This window comes from Anser anser, assembly GCF_964211835.1.
Source record: "Anser anser genome assembly, chromosome: 17".
Lineage (NCBI taxonomy): Eukaryota > Metazoa > Chordata > Aves > Anseriformes > Anatidae > Anser > Anser anser.
In genome coordinates this window covers 7406239-7425675 of record NC_139738.1, presented here as the reverse complement: position 1 = coordinate 7425675, position 19437 = coordinate 7406239, and the positions used below count along the sequence as shown (strand labels likewise).

General features: G+C 47.9%; 1 protein-coding gene across 1 annotated transcript in view; it reads left to right on the top strand.

Moving 5' to 3' along the window:
* Positions 1 to 19437, top strand: part of PAX7 (paired box 7) — a gene marked incomplete at its 5' end in the record, with an annotated part of 64682 nt that overhangs the window by 30032 nt on the left and 15213 nt on the right. The window contains one exon of the mRNA XM_083802434.1: positions 17865 to 17930. Within this exon, the coding sequence (XP_083658560.1) occupies positions 17865 to 17930 (66 nt within the window). The remainder of the gene's footprint in view (positions 1 to 17864; positions 17931 to 19437) is intronic.

Below are 19437 nucleotides of genomic sequence, written 5' to 3'. Positions count from 1 at the left end.
CTTGCGATTGATAGGAGCTTCACTGCTAACTTCAGATGGCCCAGGATCAGCCCCTGTGGGACTGCACTATTGGTAAACTCAGGCATCAGAGAGAGATGAAGTGGGGAGAAAGGGGAATAAGGAGGAAACAGGAGAAGAAATACAGGGCGGAAAAAAGTGAGGAGAACAATGAGACCAGTGACAACAGGAAGAATAAATGCAGGGAGGTGTGAAAATGTCTGATAAGCCCCCAGACTTAGGAGCAGGGAGCATGTATTTAAGACACCCAGGGCTAAGACGTGGAAATCTGTACCCTAAAATCTTTAAATATCCCTTCCTACCTAAGCCCTGCGCTGTAGCTTCCCATTTTACAGTGGGGTGGGAGCAAAGCGAAAGCCGGGTGGGTGCTGCAGGGTCTGTAATTCCTGCTGACAGCTGAACAGGGCTGCTGGGGCTTTCAGCTCTGTTGCACCGACTCAGCCGAAACGTTTCTCCTCTGGGTCCTGTCTCTCCTCCACACCGGGGAGGGTGAGAGGGACTTGGCTGGCAGACACAGACTTGGAGGAATCAAATGCAGGATTTGCCCTGCTTTATGATTAATAAGGGAACTCGAGACAAGGCAGGCAGGGCACATAGAGAAAATGAGAGATTAGCAATTAATACAGCATCCAGCCTGGTGACAGGCATTTCTGAGCGACCTCTGGCATTCAGAGGCGAGCGTTTCGCCACGTGGCTCGAAGAGCTGCAATAACCCAGGGACCGGGGAGCTGGTGCTGAGCTGCGAGAGGAATCAGGGGACTGCAGCAGGGAAAGGCAGCGCTGGAATGAGGGACATGAAATAGAGGGGAAGCTTAAAAGGGAGGAATGCAATAAAAGGAATAATAAGGACTCGGAGGCAGGGGCATACGTGCATGTGCTCGCACGCCTGTGTGCACAAGGGCATCAATGTCCCACGTGTACACGCTGTGTGTGCACACCAGCGTACGTGCCCATGCACTCTGTGTGCCTGTTAAAGTCTGGCAGTGGTGTAACAGCTGTGCTCCAGCTGTGCCATGGCTGTGAAAAGCCATCTATGATAGGAGAAATCTACAGCAACGAGCTCTGCAGTGGGTCAAGGCACTAAGCCCAACCTGCCCCCTCTTTTTTCCCCAAAGAGGGGTCGTGGAAAGTATGTTGGGTTCGGTGGGTGTGAGAGAACAGCAGAGATGCAAGGAGGCAGGACAGCCTACCACCACAGGTGCGCACTGTTAGGGGGATATGCCACGACCTCCAGCTTTCCCAGGCCTGAGGGATGCCTTTTGAAAGGGGTTGTTTTGCGGTGCAGTTTGTTTTCTGTTCGCTTCACCATCTACATGTGCTAACGATAAAGGAAACCCAGGCTTTCCCCCATCCTAGAGCCCTCCAGCTGCTGGGATTGCTGACAGCCAGGTTGCAGCATTTTGGGTGAAGGTTGCAAGCAGGACATTCAGGGGCTGGGAGGGCAGGGAGGACGCTGGGGCTTCGTCCACATCCACAGCATTCTGCGGGGCTGCTCAGAAGAACTGTGCAGTGTCAGGCCCCATACAATCAGGAGGGGTCCATGGGGGAGACATACCCTAAAGGGATGCTGCACCAGTCTTTTGTGTGAGAGCTGGGGTATTGCACCAGCTTGCAGAGCGCTCGTCTCGCCAGCTCCTGATGCACCGTGCGTGGAGCAGAGAGCAGTGCCTGGCTGTGCAATGTCTGCTTGAGCAGGACGGGGTTATAGGGTTGCGTGGGAGCTTCTGTAGCGCGTGAGAAGAGCAGAGGCGAAGAGATGTAGCCGTGTGTGCAGCAGAGAGATAATGGGGGGGCTGCTGAGTTGTGGGGCACGTGCCACCCGGGGGTCTTCTCCTCGCAGAGCGGTGGAGGTGAGGTGAGATGCAAGATGCTGCTCCCTGCCTCCATCAGACAGGCGTGCACCAGATCAATTTACAGTGAGGGCTGAAGAGCAGAAATCCTAGCAGGGTCTGGGGTGTGCAAGGGCTGAGTTGATCAAAGGTGTGGAGGGTCTTAGCTCGCCGCAGTAAGCTGGAGTCAGCCCTTAAGCCTATCCAGTTTGGAGATGAGGGGGATCTTATTTCAGGGAATAAGTACCTGAAAGGGAATCGTGAGCAGCACGGGGGAAAGGGTGGGGAACTGCTTGTTGGCAGAAACAGAAAAACTGCTGGGACCAGCTTTAGAGATTGAAGGGAAGGAGGCAAGGCTGACACCCAGGGGGTAGTTTTGGTGTAGGAATTCACCCCCCAAACCAGTGCAGGAGCTGAAACTGAGATGTCCGAGCGTGCGACGCAGGAGGGAGCTCTCACAGTGATTCTTGCTTCAGTGCAAAGCTTGGTCTGGGAACCACCAATGTCTGGGGCCAGCTGGGTTGAGGCTCCTTTGGGGAGCTCACCTGTTAGTTTGGGGCAAATATCTGTGTTACTGTTAGTTTTCTGGGGGGACACTGGCAAGGGGACGCTCTGGATAAGAAATGGGAAAGAGGGAAAGCAAAGGCTGGTGTTGTCTGTCTGTCCCCTGAGATCTGGAGCGGCAGAGAGCGCCTCGCAGCCTCCTCTCTCTCTGTCTCTCTCCCAGCTTTACTTCTCCCTCTCCCTTCCCTTCTTCCTCCCTCTCCTCTCTCCTTCCATTTGATGTGGAGGAGAGCTGTCTGCCACTCGTGCGTCTGTACCGAGAAGGGATCAGAAGTTTCAGCGAGCGCTCAGCGCCTCTCCTTTGATCCATGTCCTGAGGCCTGCTTGACAGCGAAAAAAAGCATGGAGACAAAACGACTCAGTCAAAGTGATTCCTGACAACTGTCTCCATGAGATAAGGAAGCTCTCTGTGTCTTGTTTTTTTTTTTTTCTTTTTTTTTTTTTAATACCGCCTCTCCGTTTCCATAAGAAGTGGAGTCACTTTAAACCAGAAGAGCCAGCCAACAGCCAAGCTGTATAGAGAACAGTGCAAACAGAGAGCGCCTAGCTGAGCTTTATCAAGTTTCCTGTCTCCCTCTCCATTCCTTTCCCCCTCTTTTTTTTTTTTTAAAAAAAAAAACAACAACTCTTTTTCCCATTTTTCTTTCCTTCCTTTCTCCATGCTGCATTACCCTCCTGCCTCTAATTATGCAGTTGCAGAGAAAGCCCAGCACGTTTGCAGGTGGCCAGGACATTATTCAGCTCAATCCCAACCACAGGGAAATGCCTGCTTTCCCCGTGAGGGGCTGGGGGGCAAAGAGAAAGCCCTGTACATTATCTGACAATAACCAATCCTTTTAGGAATCGGCAGCAGGCCTCATTAATAGTGAGGCATTATGCACCGCTGGCCACTTAAGTGGTCCTTAGAGCTGTTCCCCTGCTGCTGAGCCCCAGATTTTCTTATTATTGTTTTATTTTTCTTGCATAGTTCATGTCAGGCAGCAAAGTGCCACCCCCTCCCTCCCTCCCCCTTTCCCTTTCTTGCCTCCAGGTTCCTTTCAGGAATGAGTTTGCAAGGGCTCAGCAACACTAATCCACGCTGGGGGATGCGGGGCTTGGCGTGTGTGTTGGCACACGGGGAGCAGGATGTGTGCCTTGGAAGGGGACCGCGCTCGCAGACGGAATGCTCGGGGGGTCCCCAAACACGTGGGCTTCCTCTGGGACAAACGTGATGTGAAAGAGAGAGGGAGCTCGTCCAATAGACCAGGATGCCCAGGGCAACCTGGAGACACGAGACAAGACCACTTAATCCAGGTGAGGAGCAGGGGGAAAGCGGATGTGGCAAGTCTTGCCACGCTCCTGCACTCCCCCATCCTCGACTTCATAAAGCTGGAGGGGACCTCAGGTCCGCCCAAGGTGACAAAGCCTAGCAAGCAGTGGGCAAAGAGAGGGACAGATGGCTCGGTGATCACAGATGGGACAAGGGACCAGCCCCATGCTCTGGCAGGCTCAGGTGATGGGGACAAGGATCAGGGTTTGTCCCAGGGACGCAGAGCCTCTTTGCCGGGAAGTTCCTTGTCCCCTCCACTCGCCATAATTAGGCTTTTGTTGTAGCGTCTGCTCCGAAGTCAAACTCCATTAGCATGCAGGATGGGGGGTGGAGGGGATGAGGGGAGACACGGAGGGGGAGATTCCCTTCCCCCCAGAACTGCGCTGTGCTGCACTGATAAACAGTAAATATCGGGGAACAGGATTTCCACATTATCTGAGCGCGGCAGAAAATCAAAATTTCAGTCTAAATCCGAGGAGACGAGGCTCATAAGCTCCTCCAGCTGATACAGAAGCCGAGCCCAGCCGACAAGGCTCAGGAGGCACAAAATAACATTTTTTCGTTCAAAAAAAAAAAAAGGAAAGGAAAAGAAAAGAAAAGAAAAAAGAAAAAAGAATGAACAAGGGGAGAAGGCAAGAAATATTTGTGGGCTGACTGCAAGAAGGGGAGAATAGGTGGTGCAAAGCAGAGCATTGTCTGATGTTGCAACCCTTTTCTACAAGGAAATAAATACCCAGGTGTATTGAGGATGGGGAAGGGGTTGGACACTGCCCATACAATGAACTTTCCAATCGGCAGCTCTGGCTCAGCAGAGTGTTGCTTGGGGATCGACCTGTAGGACGCTGACAGCTGCTGGAGGATGATGGCAAACCTTTAATTAGCGATTAGAGTGTGCAGCTGAGCACAAATCCAGCCCCGAATTAGGAGCCACATGGGGTCTCCCCAGACCTAAAAGCCAGCACAGGATTCAGCAACTCTGTTGGGAATGTGGGTCCAACGGCTCTACTGAAGCTCTGGGCTGCTTGTGCTGCTAGCACCTCCGTGCCCTGCAGGAGGCACCTTGGTGGGCACCACCTCCTGCCATGGGACATGCAGGCTGCAGCAAGGAGAAGGAGGTGAGGCTGTGGTGGCCCGGGGATCACTTCCCAAGGGGACATAGGGCTCCCTAAAAATGGGCAGCAGTGGTGAGAGCCAGGTCACTGATGCAGGAGAGCTGGGCTGGAGGGGAAGGTTGGTATTGCAGCAAAATGTGACGCTGTCTTGCCTGCTTCTAAAGGAATTTGCTCCATCAGTGCATGGCGTGATTTTACAGCACCTTCTTCTCTCCCAGGAAGCAGGGTGGTTTCAACACCGGATAGGGCTGGCACTCCTAGGGCATTCTGTTTAGCCACGTACCATCCCCCAGATGTTTTTGCATCATTGGCTGGAGCTACGTTCTGTTTCCTCATCTTTTCTATGCATGAGTCTCTACAAAAGCACTGCTCACTGCGGCATCCATACCTCTGGGCTTTTAGCCCAAGGGAATGCAGTTCAGCCACATTTCTGTACAGCACCCAGTGCAGTGAGGCTTTGAACTCTCCCTGGGGCCCCTCAGTCGTTGCTGCTTGGAGCAATGGAGAAGAAAAAGCAGGACCAATTGTGGAAAATGCTTCCTTGGTTCCCATAGCAGCCACTTCTGTCCTCTTACTCCCACCACGAGACCACAGGCTCACTAGAACTCAGAAAGCAAATAAACTCCTTGCTCTGAGCTGCTGCCCTAGCTCTCGGTCTCTGCTCAGCTCCCATGAATGTCCTTTCCCTTTCCCTACTTCATTTTTGTGCCCATCTGTAAAGTGTTTTCATGTAGAGAATTTTAGGGTCTATGCTACAGCTCCAGGAGGCTTCTACTATAAACTCCGTCCAGAGGACATCTTATAAGATGCTGTCACCAGTATAAGCTGTCCCAACACGTCGTGCATTGGCTCAGATCTTGTTCCGTACTCTTCTCTCTTCAGTATTGGAACAGCTGGAGAAGGCTAGTTTCCCTGAAGCATTTGTCCTTTCCCTTCTCACAGGTATTTACACAGATGCCCCTGAAGTCCTAAGTCCTAATCCTATACCTTAGGACTGGTATTTGAAGATCCCTTGGCAGGCATTCAGGGCTCTCTTCTGCTGTTTAGCAGCTAGCACTGCCTTGGGTTGCACTATTTGACCGCTAGTCAGCACAGTTTTGGCCTCTGTTAAGTACAAGAAGGGCTGATTTAACACTGAAACACGTGCTGTACTGCTGAACAGCCCACACCAATGTTATTAGATATATCTCATTCAAAACAAAGCCCATCCAGGGGACATATAGAGAGGCATGGGAGTATTTGACTTTAATTATCTCCAGCATCTCTTACTATGCAGCCTGTTACCTACAGCACTGAGCCTCAGGCAGCTCTTGCTCTTGGCTTGTTGGCCAACCCCTTGTGTGCTGTTTTTATCCCATCACATCCAAGTCATTCACCAGCTCTCTGCCTGAATTCTGCCACCAGTGCCAAAAGATTGCTGGTCCCTGCATCAGCCCCACCAGCTGTGACCTCTTTCTGCCTCCTCCACCTCTTATAACCCAGCTCCCACACCTCTCCTTGCCTGCTCCCCTTGCTTTATTTCACCTGGGGTCTCAGAGCTGTGGCCCCGACAAGAGGGTTTCTCCAGCCACTCAAGAGCCGCAGGCTTCTCTGGAGGGCGAGAGGTCAAGCACTAGCAAGTGTTTCCATTTAGTTCCAGATACCAGCCTGACAGGTGGGTGCCTCTTGATTAATTCCCAGCTCCCCTAAATGATCCCCTCATCATGTGCTGTGGTCCTGTTCAAGCCTAGGCAAAGCTGGTGGAGGAAAAGAAGGTATTGGGATGCTTTAGGCACTCTCCATTCTGGCTCTTGCAGTGGCACCATGGCCTGGAGCAGTTGCTGATCTGCACCTCCAGCGCTCATGGTGCTGGTGGTGCTTTGCAGTAAAGGTGCATGTTCAGAAAGTACAGCCAGAAGCCTTCAAAGCCCCCAGCGCTCTCAGTTCAGCTGCAGTGGTTCAGTCCTGAACTAACCTCATCTTCCTGCTCATCTGCAGTGTCCAGCAAATGTCTAGCTGAGACTGATACCACCTCAGGAAAATAAGGATTTGGGATCAAGGAAGCATCCTCAGCACCTGAGATGACATTGGTGGGCTCTGAAGCGGTTTGTGTGCAACATGTGGTGCAAGGTCTGGGACTGCTCTGTGCATCAGCTTATTGGCTCCTCCTGGCCAGGAGGAACGCTCTTTATCTAGGTTCCAGTGCTAAGGAGTTCTCGTTCCCAGTTTCTCTCTTTCTCTCGTTCCCTCTTTCACACACACTGGTTTATAACTGTGCCCAGAAATGTTGGAAATCTCACAAGAACATCTCTGCATACATCCATAATGGAGAATTTCCCAAGGTTTATGTAGCTGGGTGAATTTCAGAGAGCAGGTAACTTCTGTTTACCCAGTTGATGCTCTGTGAGACCCCTGTGAAGTTTTCAGTGAAAGACTTCAAGAGTGGGACGGTAATTTAATGGTTGTAGCAGAGGACTGGAAGTTCTGAGAAGCATGTCCCCTGTGAACAACTTGGTTACCCAACCTTTCCTCATCCACATAACAGGGAGAGTTCACATGGCTCTATCATGCAGGAGAAAGGAGAGGCTAAAATCCCAAAGGGCTGCAGTCCACACTGAAGAGCAAGGAAGGACAAATCCAGTGTCCTATAGGTGTTACAACCTCACGAGCAGGAAAACATCCACCACAGCCAAGGTCCTAGGGAAGCAGCCAATGCCTGAGCGCTATTTTTTTTAAATGAAATAATAACAATAAGATAAAATTTTGCTTGTCTGCATCTCTTGCTTATTCAAATACCTCCAATTTCACCGTGGATCTGATATCAGCTCCCAGCATCTCCCAGCTTCAGTGCTTGGGTTATATGGAAAGAGAGAGGGGGGGGAAAAAAACTGCAAGCAAAATAAAAGCCACTATCTGACAGAATCTCTCCTGGGGATCTCAGTTATTAAAAAAAAAAAAAAGAAAAAAGAAAAAAGAAAAAGAAAAAAAAAAGAAAATCATTTTTCTCTTAGCTGGTGTTTGTTAAATGTGCAGGAGCCATAGGCAAATTTTTGCTAATTTTGTGCATGCTTTTATCATACTGGTGATTCACTGGCAGCTTTATCCTCCGATAAGTGGATTAGTTGTTGAGCTAAACAAAAAGGTGTTTGACAACCAGGAAGCTCTAAAGAACATATTTGTTTTCCAAATAATGGAGCTGTGTTTGTTGCTCAGTGCAGTGTGGGGTGTTGTTGTGAATTTCATTAGCCGAAAGGAAAACCCTCAAAGCTTTTCTCCCTTACACAAGGCAGTAGTTCACTAAGAATATCTCCCTATTATCAGTGGCAGGTTATTTTTATTCATTTGCTTTGGTCTAGCAGCTTGGCCCCGGAGTGACGCTGGTTTGGTGGGAGAGCACGTCACCATTTGACGGCGGGGCCAGGCGTGAACCAGCTTCCTTCGGGGCAGCTCCCGACCCGCCAGGCAAGAGGAGCGGCGACCCCTGGGTGCTGGGGTGTCCGGTTGCGTGGCTGGGTGAAGCCATTCCTGCCCCCTTCGGGTGCGCTAGCCCTGCGGGCTTGTTTGCTGCTGGCTCAAACCACAAGTTACTGCAGTTCCTCCAGCAAAGAGGAGTAAGCAGCATGGGCCTGCTGGGTGGTTTAGCGGGGCTCTGTGGCTTTATAATTAGGCCCTGATTTGTAGGGCTGGGAGCTAAACTGAGGGTACAGAGATATAAATAGACCGAGTAGAAGAAAACGGGACTACAATAATGAGGTTAGCTTTATCTAAGACTTTCATCGTAATATCTTAGCATCTCATCATCGTGGGATGTGTTTCTTCTCACGGTTCCGTGGGGAAGGTTGTTATCTCCAAGACCGAGAACGGAGGCACAGGGTTTTTTTTATCTTGCTTAAATTTAGACTTGTAAGGTAGGAACCTTATCACCTGAGACTTTGGGTGTAGTCAAAGCCCTCTACTCTAGCCCAGAAGGCCTTCTCTGTACAAATGCTTCCATTTTTAGTAATTGCATTACTGTATGCAATTGCATGTTTATTTTCTGCAGTCCTCCCCTCCACCCTCCCTGCTGAGACACCCGCAGCTCTTTGGCCGTATTAGTGAAGGGCCTGGGAGGTGGTGGGAAGGTTTACATCGGGACCGTTGAGAGTTCGGTGGTAGTCGCACTGCTTGGGGACAAGTTCTGCCCGGCCTAGTAGGTCCTCTCCGGCAGTGACCGTGGGCAGACACCTTGTGAGGATCAAAACCAGGGCTCTTTCCTGGTCTCTCACTATTTTCACTTAGGGGGTTTCCTTAGAAAAAAGGCGGTTTGTCCGTCTAGTAGTGCTCAATGGACCTTCCTTCCACGTACTTTTCCAGCCTCCTCTTCAATCCACGCAGCTTAGCATCTGCTGCTTCTTGTGGCAAGGAGTCCCACAGGCCGATGCTCCACTGAGTGAAGCAATGCTTCGTGCACTTTGGTTTTCACCCCTACTCCCTTTATTCAATGGAAGCGATGGTGAATAGTCTGGTGATACTCACTCTTTCCCCATCATTTGTGATTTCTTAGGCTGCCATCAAATCTCTGGAGCCTGGGGAACCGAGAGATGGATTCCAGCCCACCTTCACCAGTGCTGCTGATGGTGCGGTGCCTTTTTTTTCCCCTTGCTCAGGTCACAGCAGTCTTGCGTGATGCCCTGTGCTGAGCCGTACCCTAGGAAGGAGCGACGGGGATTTGTAGAAGTGCAGAATGATGTGGGCTTATAGAAGTGTGTTTTTCATATGGGCAAAGGTTGGAGGAGCCGGCTCAGGCTCACAAATCTCTGTGGATGCTACTGATAGCAATGGGAGATGTGTCTCCTGTGGAAATGAAGCATCTTTTTTGCATTCTGATGCTGAACCACATGTTTTCCTGTGTTCTTTTGAAATATAGACAACCTTGGTGATATGAAGAACGTAATCCCAGTGCTTGAAAGAGATAGCTCCATCCCATCTGACATTTTTTAGGAGCCCACAGAGACGGAAGGGTAGCCAGCCACGCTGTTTTCATCCCTTCAGCTTTACTCACATGACGGCCAGACGTGAATCCAGGAAAGCTTGTTTTCCCCTTGCAAGGGGCTAAAAGCAGCGTGTTTTTTTTCCCTGACAGCCGACTGCAGCCCCTGGCTGGGAGGGCGACACGAAGCGGGAGGGAGCGTGGTGCTGTAGCAGGGGGGAGGGCTGCGAGCAGACCTGCAGTTGCCAGCAATTGCGCTCGCAGCTCTGGCATAGATGAAATGAAGGGAGGGAGGGGAGAAAGGGGGGAAAATGGCAGTCGAAGAGTGAAAGGTCCCCAGCTGGCTGTTAGTGGCATCTGCACTCGGAGTACAGACTCCAGCTGAGAGCTATTTCACTATTTATTTACATGTAATTATTGCTATGAGGTGCAGATATTAACACTGTCAAGAGCAATTTGCCCTGACATTTTTCACTTGCTCTGTTCCCTGACGTTTTGGGTTTGGTGGGATTTTTTTCTCTCTCTCTCTCTCTCTCTTCATCGCACAGCTTCAGTTTTGGTAGCACAGGGACCAGCCTTTTTAATCCAGTGCCCTTCGCAACTCATTAAACTTTGAAATTTAATTTTGTCCGGAGAGGAGCTGGGGCGCGTGGAGTGCCTCCCGCCCCCTTCTCCCCATGCTCTCGCACCCGCCACCCATCTACAGCAGTTCAAGCATTTCCACTCTAAACAAACCAAATTTACCGGTTGCCGCGTTTTCAATTGGAATGCAATCTCCAGCATTAACCTTTGCTTTCGACGCTGCATTTAAAGCACAGAGAAAGGTGCCCAACCGTTTATTAGGGGGAGAGTTTGAAAGTGCATGTAAAGGGGAGTGAGAGAGAGAAACCAAATGCAGAACAAATATTTTTTGAACCGGAGCCCAGACCAGCATCAAAATCACAACCCATTTCAGAAGGTGGGTTAGGACCAGTTACTGCTTCCTACTTCTCTAAACCCAATTTTTTCCCTTCCCTTCTTTCTCCTCCTGTCTAAGGCATCTGAATTCAATAGCTTGTGACACTTTAAATTAAGACTTCCGGCCTACACTCAAGCCCTGATTTAATGAGACAGTTGTTGTATGTCATCTAATAAATACCAATTGGGCATTAGAACTTATTTGCCAAGCAGGAGCAGTGATGTGACAGGCACAACTCACCGCAGCCTGCTTTTTTCTCTGCCAATATGGTGCTTGTAATCATTTAGCATTTGTTTAATACACAATAGACCACATTCCTCCCTCTCAGAGCTCCTCTGCCCAGTGATTTGCTCTCATGTCATATAAACCAGAAGGAAAAAGCTAGGTGTATACAGGAGTCTGCAGGACAGTGCCAGGCTGTGGCGGGGAGAAAGTATGTCGTGTGTAGGGAAGAAGGAAATGCTGAGTATTTCCTCAATATCTGTGCAAGTCAAATTTTCAGAAGGGATTAGTAATTCCCATTCCTCCATTTTACCTGCAGCATCTTAGGCCTTTTTTTGCTGCTTAGAGTTGGGCCAGGGTTGGCTCCTACTCTCTTTTGACTTGCAGGGGAATAGATTCAGGGGTATGATACCTCGCCTTCTTTCTTTTTCTTCTGAGTTTGCTTTCTTGGGGTGCGAGTAGTAAGAAAGCCAGACTCGATGGGAGACGGCGAGTCCCCAGATCTGATACATCTGCCATTTTGAGGATTTGGGATCTTGTTTCTTGTGTTATGCAGGGTCTTGCACAGTGGTACCTGCCCCTTGACTGCAGCAATTCCATGTCACCGCAGCAGAAATAGATAGCAATAGGAATGGCTTCAGATTACGAGATGCTGTCATGTATCAGTACCAGGCTCACCCTGCAGCTGAGTGGGTAACAGATCACCAGGGATGAGGGGACAGGTTGCTGGGACGTTTGGCAAAGAGCAGAATGGTTCCATTTCATTCAACACTCTCTGGAGAGTTTCTTTTTCTTCTGTAAGCAAATGAACAAAACTGTTTCAATTGGATATTTTATTTTAAATATACTTTTGTTACAAATTGCAGCCTTTAATTTATTTTGATCTTTCAAAATCAAAAGTTTGTATTTTCACTTGCATCCATCACCCATTCCCTTTCCATTTCCATTTATGCTATTTGAAAGTCTTTCTTTCATCTAAAAGAAACGGTTGTTTATCTTTTTCAAAACATTTTTTCATCACCTAGCGACCCTTCGTAAACCACTTACAAAGGGACCTGTAGTGTAATGCAGAAGCTTAGTAGTATGTTTATTACCACAGGCTGCATGTTTAAATGTGATCAGAGCCCAGTATGGAAACTCAACATTTTCTATTCTTAGCTCTTTCTCCCCATGTCTCTCTGCCTATCACCTTTCTTGGTGTCAGTGAGAGCCGATGAAACTTCCCACCTTTGTAAAGCTTTCTTACATTGCCAGGGGGAGTCCTGTAGAGACGCCAAGCAATTAGCATCTGATGGCACTAACGTTTTGATATTCTTCTCGTTTCTCTGCTTAATTTAGTCCAAAGCAAGGCTGTCAGGAATGAGGACATCAGCCTTGGCTTTGGGATGATCAAATTCCTGCTCCCCCATAAACTTTGGTGCAGTCTCAAGTTATCAGCCTTTATTGGGCTCGTTTTTCCACTTGTAAGGTGAGAGGTGGCAGCCCTGCTCTGCCTACTGCTTGGGATAAATACACGGGAGTTGCCTAGACCATAGGGTACAGAGAAATGAGACACATTTCTGCTTTTCTCCTGGCTGTCACTTTGGATAGCCTGTGCTGTGTCCTGCTGCCTTCTGGGGGGGCTGAAGGGTCGCGATGCCTGGTTCTCGCTGGAGCTGGGGGGGGCTCACAGCCTCTGCTCCCTCATTCATCAAGATTCAGACTCATGGGCCTTCTTGCATGGAGAAGGAGGTTTTGCTCCCCACATAATGACCAGGGGATAGTTAGTTGGCTGTAGTGTTTACGACAAGTGACCGAAATGCACCCACAAAGCTCAGGAACTGGATGGAACATACATTAATTCCAGTTTTGCTTAATCTTGCACTTTTTAAAGCAATCTCACAGTGGGGCAGACATGGGAGGAGACAGAACGTGGGTTTTCTGAGGATGTAACACTGAGACAGTGATCTGAACCCAGAGCAAAGCTTAGGGCAAATAAGACCTGCGCAATGCTCTGGGTTTGATGTCCTTCCCGGCTCCTTTCTGCTTTACCCATGGCCTCAGCCCCTCTTCCTCCCACCCCATCCCCAGGGTCCCGAACTTTCTGCCAATGCCTCGATTCCTCAATTCCAAAGTGAGGCTGGAGGGTGTGATCTGGCCCTCTCCGAAGGGTGCGCGTTGAACGGGGGGAGCCGTGCCCGGGGCTGCCGAGCCACTCGCCAAGCTCTCCCCAAGCCGTCACAGCCAGGGACCGCTGGTGTTGTCAGCGCTGCCCGGACTTAACGCGTTGTGAGATATGGCAGCTTGTTTGCACGGGTGTTAACCAGCCTCTCCTGTCCCCTTCTTGTCACTGCCCAGTCCCTGCCACAGCCAATCTGTGTCCTAATCTCCATCGATTAACAAGAAACACTTTCGCCCCCTCGCCGCGCCCCCCCACCGATACAGGCACCCACCCTGAAGCCTTGATAAAGAGGAAAGAACCCCCCCAGCCTCGACCCTCTCCCCCTTTACTTTCCACTAACTCAGCGCAACCAATTAGGCATCTGACACCCGTACTGGCTGACAAATTGTTTCTGTCATCTGCTTTCTGTCTTTCATTAAACGAGAGGCGGAGGGGGGAATCGAGAAGGGAGGGGGGGGCTGGGAGATGTGATCTCCCATGCTTAGCGAGGCCAGATACATTAATTACAAAACGGCCATTTGCAGCATGAAAATGCATTAATTAAATTTATGCAATCATTATCTTTAAATAGTCATATCTTTAAAATAATCAGCCCTTCCTGAGTCTTCCCTCTCCTCCGCTAAGTATCTCTAATCCCTTTTCCACCATTTATCTCTGGATCAGCAGTGGCTCGTGTGATTTAAACTTCTGCATGCAGGAGATGCCTTAAAAACTCTGCTCAAGTAGTGCAAGGGTGTGATACCTTTACTCTTCCTCTTGGCTCCACAGGGAGGAGGACGGGCGAAGGGCACAACCTGACTCAGCATGTTGGAAGATTTGCCATTTTCAAGTCTTTCAGTCAAGATATTTTCCTAAAAGAGAGCTTGTAGCTCAGTCAGGAGTTGTGGGGTTAATGTACAAAGTTCCTTGCATTTGTACCGGAGAGCAAGGAATGTTTTGGTTTATGTACCCATTTCTTAAATGTGTTACTGTTTTCTTTTGGATGAGGTTTAGTTTTAATGAGGTACTGACCCTTCCCTTTGGCGCAGGTATAGTTTTGCCAGCAGACAGCTACCTTTCATCAACAGATATTTTTCTTCTTAAAAGTCACTTATGTCAAGGCAGTAAACAATAAGAAAAGCAAGGTTTTAAAGATAGGCATTTTACTACTCTGATGTTTGAGAGTGCTTCTCAGTGGTTTTGTATTATAATTGTAAAAAATACTTTGTTTTGGAGTGCTGCCAGACATAGCCACAATTGAATTGAACGGTGCTAGATAAATAAGAAAGAGATGCAGTTAATGATGCGTTAGCCCAGGAGTTTCTTTTATTTTTGTACTTTATTGTTCCAAGGCTTCACCTGTTTGTGATGGCTAATCAAATAACCATCAAATAACCGTTGCAAACTGATCAAGTTTTGTGCTGCTCTTCAGCAGACCCCAGGTGCAGAAATGCTGAAACACCCGGGGAAGAGGTAATCTCATCTCCTGCTTAGGTAAGCACCTATAACACCACAGGAAAACTCCAGTCCAAATAGCTTTTAGAGAGCTGGAGGACTCAAAGAGGGATACTTATCTAAACTCAAATCCTTTAGGGCTTTCTTATCACTTCTGGTTAAAGATTTTGTTCTGCTCTTTGTGCGCCTGCATCGTTTTTAATAAATCTTACATGTTTTTTTTTCCCTATCTGTAATGCCTAGTGGGCCAATGTCCAATTAGACGGGAGCTGATGTAGTGCTGTTTGGCTCCAAACCTCATGTTGTGTTCAGCTAGTCACTCGCTCAGGATTAAGACCAGGTAGAATTTGGGGGAGGATTTGGTGGTCACCAAATCCTGCCAGATTTCTCATGTGTGAGGGGCAGAAATGAGCTCTGGCATTTCAGAAACAGAAGCAGGCAGTAGCTTATCCTGCACGGCAAAGTCCCCTTGGCAGCCCAAGCATCCCCAGCCTCTTCAAGAAGTGCATTATGAAAATATAAGCTACTTGGATCCAGCACAGCATGAACTTAGTGTAAAGGTGATTAACTTAGTGTAAAGGTGATTATAAATAATGAATACAAAGGGCTCAATTTTTCCTGGGCCATCCCTGAAAATGGGCATTGATGGAGAGGAAGGAAAAGATTTACTATGGAAAAAAAAAAAAAAAGAAAAAAGAAAAAAAGGAAAAGGTTGTTGAGCTAGAACATCACAACTGTAAGGGTAATCCTTCATTTAAGTTACTGTTCTCAGCAAAGATACCAACTTTCTTCTGTCTTCTTACCTTTTTATTTGCACTAATGCCTCCACACCAGTGGACTCCAGACCGTGATGGACACAGCTCCATTGTCCCACCGTTCAGATCCTACAAAGGTTTGGGGTTCACATTTGGCAAAAGCAGGTAGTTCCCCGTCTTTAAAAATCCCACACTGCTCCCTAGCAGCAGAGAGAAGTCCAAGGGGAAAGCACACAACACTGCGTAGGGCTGCAGAAGGCATTTCCCTGGATTCAGGAGCTGTCATTTTCCTGCGGGTGAGGGAAGGCGAGGTCCTGACTTTACAAATTCACCCCTGTGCTCTTGGACAGTACCGAGGGATTGTTCATTCATTGGGGGGAGGTGAAAAGAGAAACCCTCACCTTAAAAAAGGTACCAACCCTCCTCCAGAAGGCTGGGAACTGGGAGAAGAAGTGAACAAGCAGCAGAGGAGCTGGGAGTAGGAAGCACTTCTGATTTTCCTTCTTCCATTCTTCTGCCAGCTCAAGTTATTAAGTGTTTGGTGCGAGCCTAGCTAGCACTGCACTTGCTGAACTTATCAGGGTTATTTAATCTCCCCATGACCTCTCCATATTTACGGTGGGAACCCTGGAGGCATTGGCTTTGCTTAACTGGTGTATCTTACACTGCAGCTAAGCTGGACCTTAACTGATTACAGCCCTCGATTGATCAGAGAAAGAGGGAGGGAAAGAGAAAGAGGAGTCCTCGAGCAGATACGAAGGACTATCAGTGCACCAAGCAGTTTCGCCTGGGGCTGGGATATGCCACTCGGGGGTTTCTTTGTAGTGCAGCTCCTTTCACATTTATAGAGGCTCCCCTCCACTCTCCAAAAAGAGACAGAGAGAGAAAAGCAGACGGGGGAGGGGGGCATGGAGCAGGCTCAAAGGATCTCAGGAAATCTTGTTTCGAAGCAGTAAGTCAGCACCCGCACTCCATTACCAGTGTCCGCAGGGGGTTGTGATAGTGAGCGAGCACAGATCAGCTTAGCTGGGAGATGGGAAAATAAATAAATAAAGCGAGGGAGAGAAATGGGAAGGGAGGAGGGAAAAAGGAGACCTTTCTGTGATTTTTGGTTTGTCTTTGTTAGTCTCTGCTGGTGTGGGGCTGCTGACAGGAGAGCCGGCTCAGTGGGGAATGGCAGAAGTTTATAAAACAGTTTTAATTTGCTGGGACTTAGCTATGCTGCGTGATCTCCCCATCCTGCCATTGTTCACATCAGGCAGATGCACAGCAATAGGTTTAGGGCTGATGTGGTAGGAAACCTTTGTGTGTGTTTGTTTATTTCTTGGTATTTTGAATCTCTCACCCAGACCTGAAAAATTTTCATTCCCCACCTGTCATCAGCATGTCTGAGCTTACCCAGAACTGGATTGATAGGCGCAAAATAAGATGCAAGGATCCCCAACCCAACCCATTTCCAAAGCCAAACCTAAGCTGAGTCCTTCTCAAGGCTTGGAAATGTTTAGGAATTCCATTTTTCCATGGTTGTGCCTTTCTGCTTTCTCATTTGAGATGATTTTGTGAGTTCCAAAATGCCACAAGCAAGATTCATCTTCCTGCAATTAGTACCCTCTGTAAAAGTGCCCAGAGATGCTCCATATCTCAACAAAGCAATTTTCCCATGGAGGCTTTCCTTTCCAGTGTATTCACTTGGCCTTCACTGGGAAACATTGTCTGGAGTAAAACAGAATTAGGGTAGAGTTTGCTTGTGGTGGCTTTTTCTAATGCGGTTAACTGCCTGGAAATAAGGAAGATGGGGTGGCTTAGATCACCACCCAGCACATTTGGGAAGCACCGACTTTCTTTTGGTTATTTGTCTCTATAAAGTGTCTTAGCAATTACAATTTAATCAGGAAAAAAACACTTCAAGATTAGGTAGCACAAAGCAAATAAAGATGTTGATGTAAAGCACAAACAGCTCGTTTTCAGACAAGAAATATTCAGCAGTGCCTGAAAATCAAACCCCGACAGTTTCAACATGGCACAGCACTAGTTAGCCTGCTGGCTTGAGTCTCTCCTGTTTCTGAAAGGGGTGAGTCCTGTCTTTTGATTTTGCTCATTAATGAGTTTGAAAGCCGTAGAACTGGGACCTCCCTTTAACTCAAACAGCTCATGCTAGCAGAGCATGCCTTTTTGTTTCCTCTCTGGTTATCCAGACTATTAGGAACTTTAGCATCTGTTTTTACAGAAGTGATAGTAGAATTTGGTGCCCTGTCACCAGGGATAGCAGCTCCTGTTTCTAGATCAAGTGGTTCCTATTCACAGTGATGCCTCCCCTCTTCCCTCCAAATTACACTTCTGCTGCAAAGTTCCTTATAGCCCTTACTGGATGTATAACCCCATGGTGCTTCTGGTTTCCTTATGGTATTTCCACTGCAAGAAGAGCCCATTTCTCTTTCTAGCCCATCCCGAATTAAGCAATTTCTCTTACCATCATAGCTAAGACCTTCCCATTCTTTTGTATAGCTTAGAAACTTTTCTTTAGACCTTCTCCATAATTTGTACATCTCTACAGAAGCAGGGTGCCCAAAACAAGATGCAGTGCTCCAGGTGGAACCTCACCATAGCCTTGAACAATCAGGTAATAACTTCCCATCGCCTTTTTTTTCTAATCCTCCCCTTGTGCAGCCTGCATTGGCCTGCTTTGCTGCAGCTCACCATTGCATCCCCAGCTCCATCTCATCACCAGCATCTCCCCGAGCCCTCTCCATCTTGAGTGTGTGGCAGATTGTCATCCATCAAGTGACCAGGGTCGTCTTAGGACACAAATGCTCATCTCCGTTTCACCCGCTGTGTCCTAGACCACTCCCCTATGGTGCTGAAACATCCTTCAGATGTTTTAAGTCACTGAAAGGCATTGACGATATTTCTGGTTTTACTGTTCACTGGCAAACCGTATCACTGTTCAAGCACAGACCTGTAGTAACCGTTTCTGATCACTTTGAAGAGCACCGGTATGGTCTGTCCCCTACTTACCAGAAAGGATTCAGAACCATTGCATTCTGTTCCTGGCTCTGGTTCTGATTCACTTTGTGTGGCCTTGGAAAAGTCATTTCACTTGTCTCCACACGTTTTCCACTGGAGTGGAAAAGGTTACGTAAATGAAACATCACTGCTATACAACAGCAGCCCTGGAGTCCTTCCATAGCAATCCTTTGCCATTTGTGATGAACATTTTGGGGGTATGGCCATTTTATCTGCATCTATTCAATGTAAATACACCAACTGCAATAACATTGATTAGCATAGGAAGCAAATATTTCTACTTCTCCTCGCCGTCTAAGAAACTCCAGTCAGAGAAGACCATAAGCATTCCTTTAATCAATAGCCTATCTGCCTCTCAAAAACAAACAAACAAACAAAACAAACAAACAAAAAAAAACCACAACAGAATTTGGGTTGATGGGGAATTATCTGAAGCTTGTAAGATTCTGTTAGCTCCTATTTATAACACCATTCTCAGCACTAGAAATCCTCATCTGATGCTCAGGTAACATGCTGATGGATGGATTGTAAGTACTGGGCTAGATGAAGCCCTTGACATCAAATGCCTTTTATAATACAACCAAATCCTACAGCAAAATAAATGCCCCATTTAAATTAATGGCTGAACTCCCACATACCTCACTGGAGCTTGGATTTCACTCCTGACGTTTCAAATTCTATTTAAAAGGCATTATTAAATTTTATATTGAGTTGAAATAAAACCAAGTCTTCTAGGATGTGATATTTGTTTCCATTCCTTCTGCTGTTCAGACCGGTGGGCATTGGATGGAGTCTGTTCAGAGGCTGCTCATGCTAAGCTAGTGAGGTAAAGCTGGGGCAGTGGAGCACCAGCTTTCTTTAACCCACACCAAGGTGGAAGTACAGAGTCAGTCATTGCTCATTTCTGCCAGTGTGAATCAGGATTGTGCTTGAAGTCAGTGAAGGTAAGGAAGTTTAATGTGAAGTTCACTCCTCAAGCCCTGAAATTTATTTGGAAATGCTATTAGACTGAACAAATCAGATATTTTCTAAGCACAAAAAGTGTGAAGCACTGTCCTGCTTCTTGGCCTGACTGCAAAATCAAATTTAATGGGCACACATAC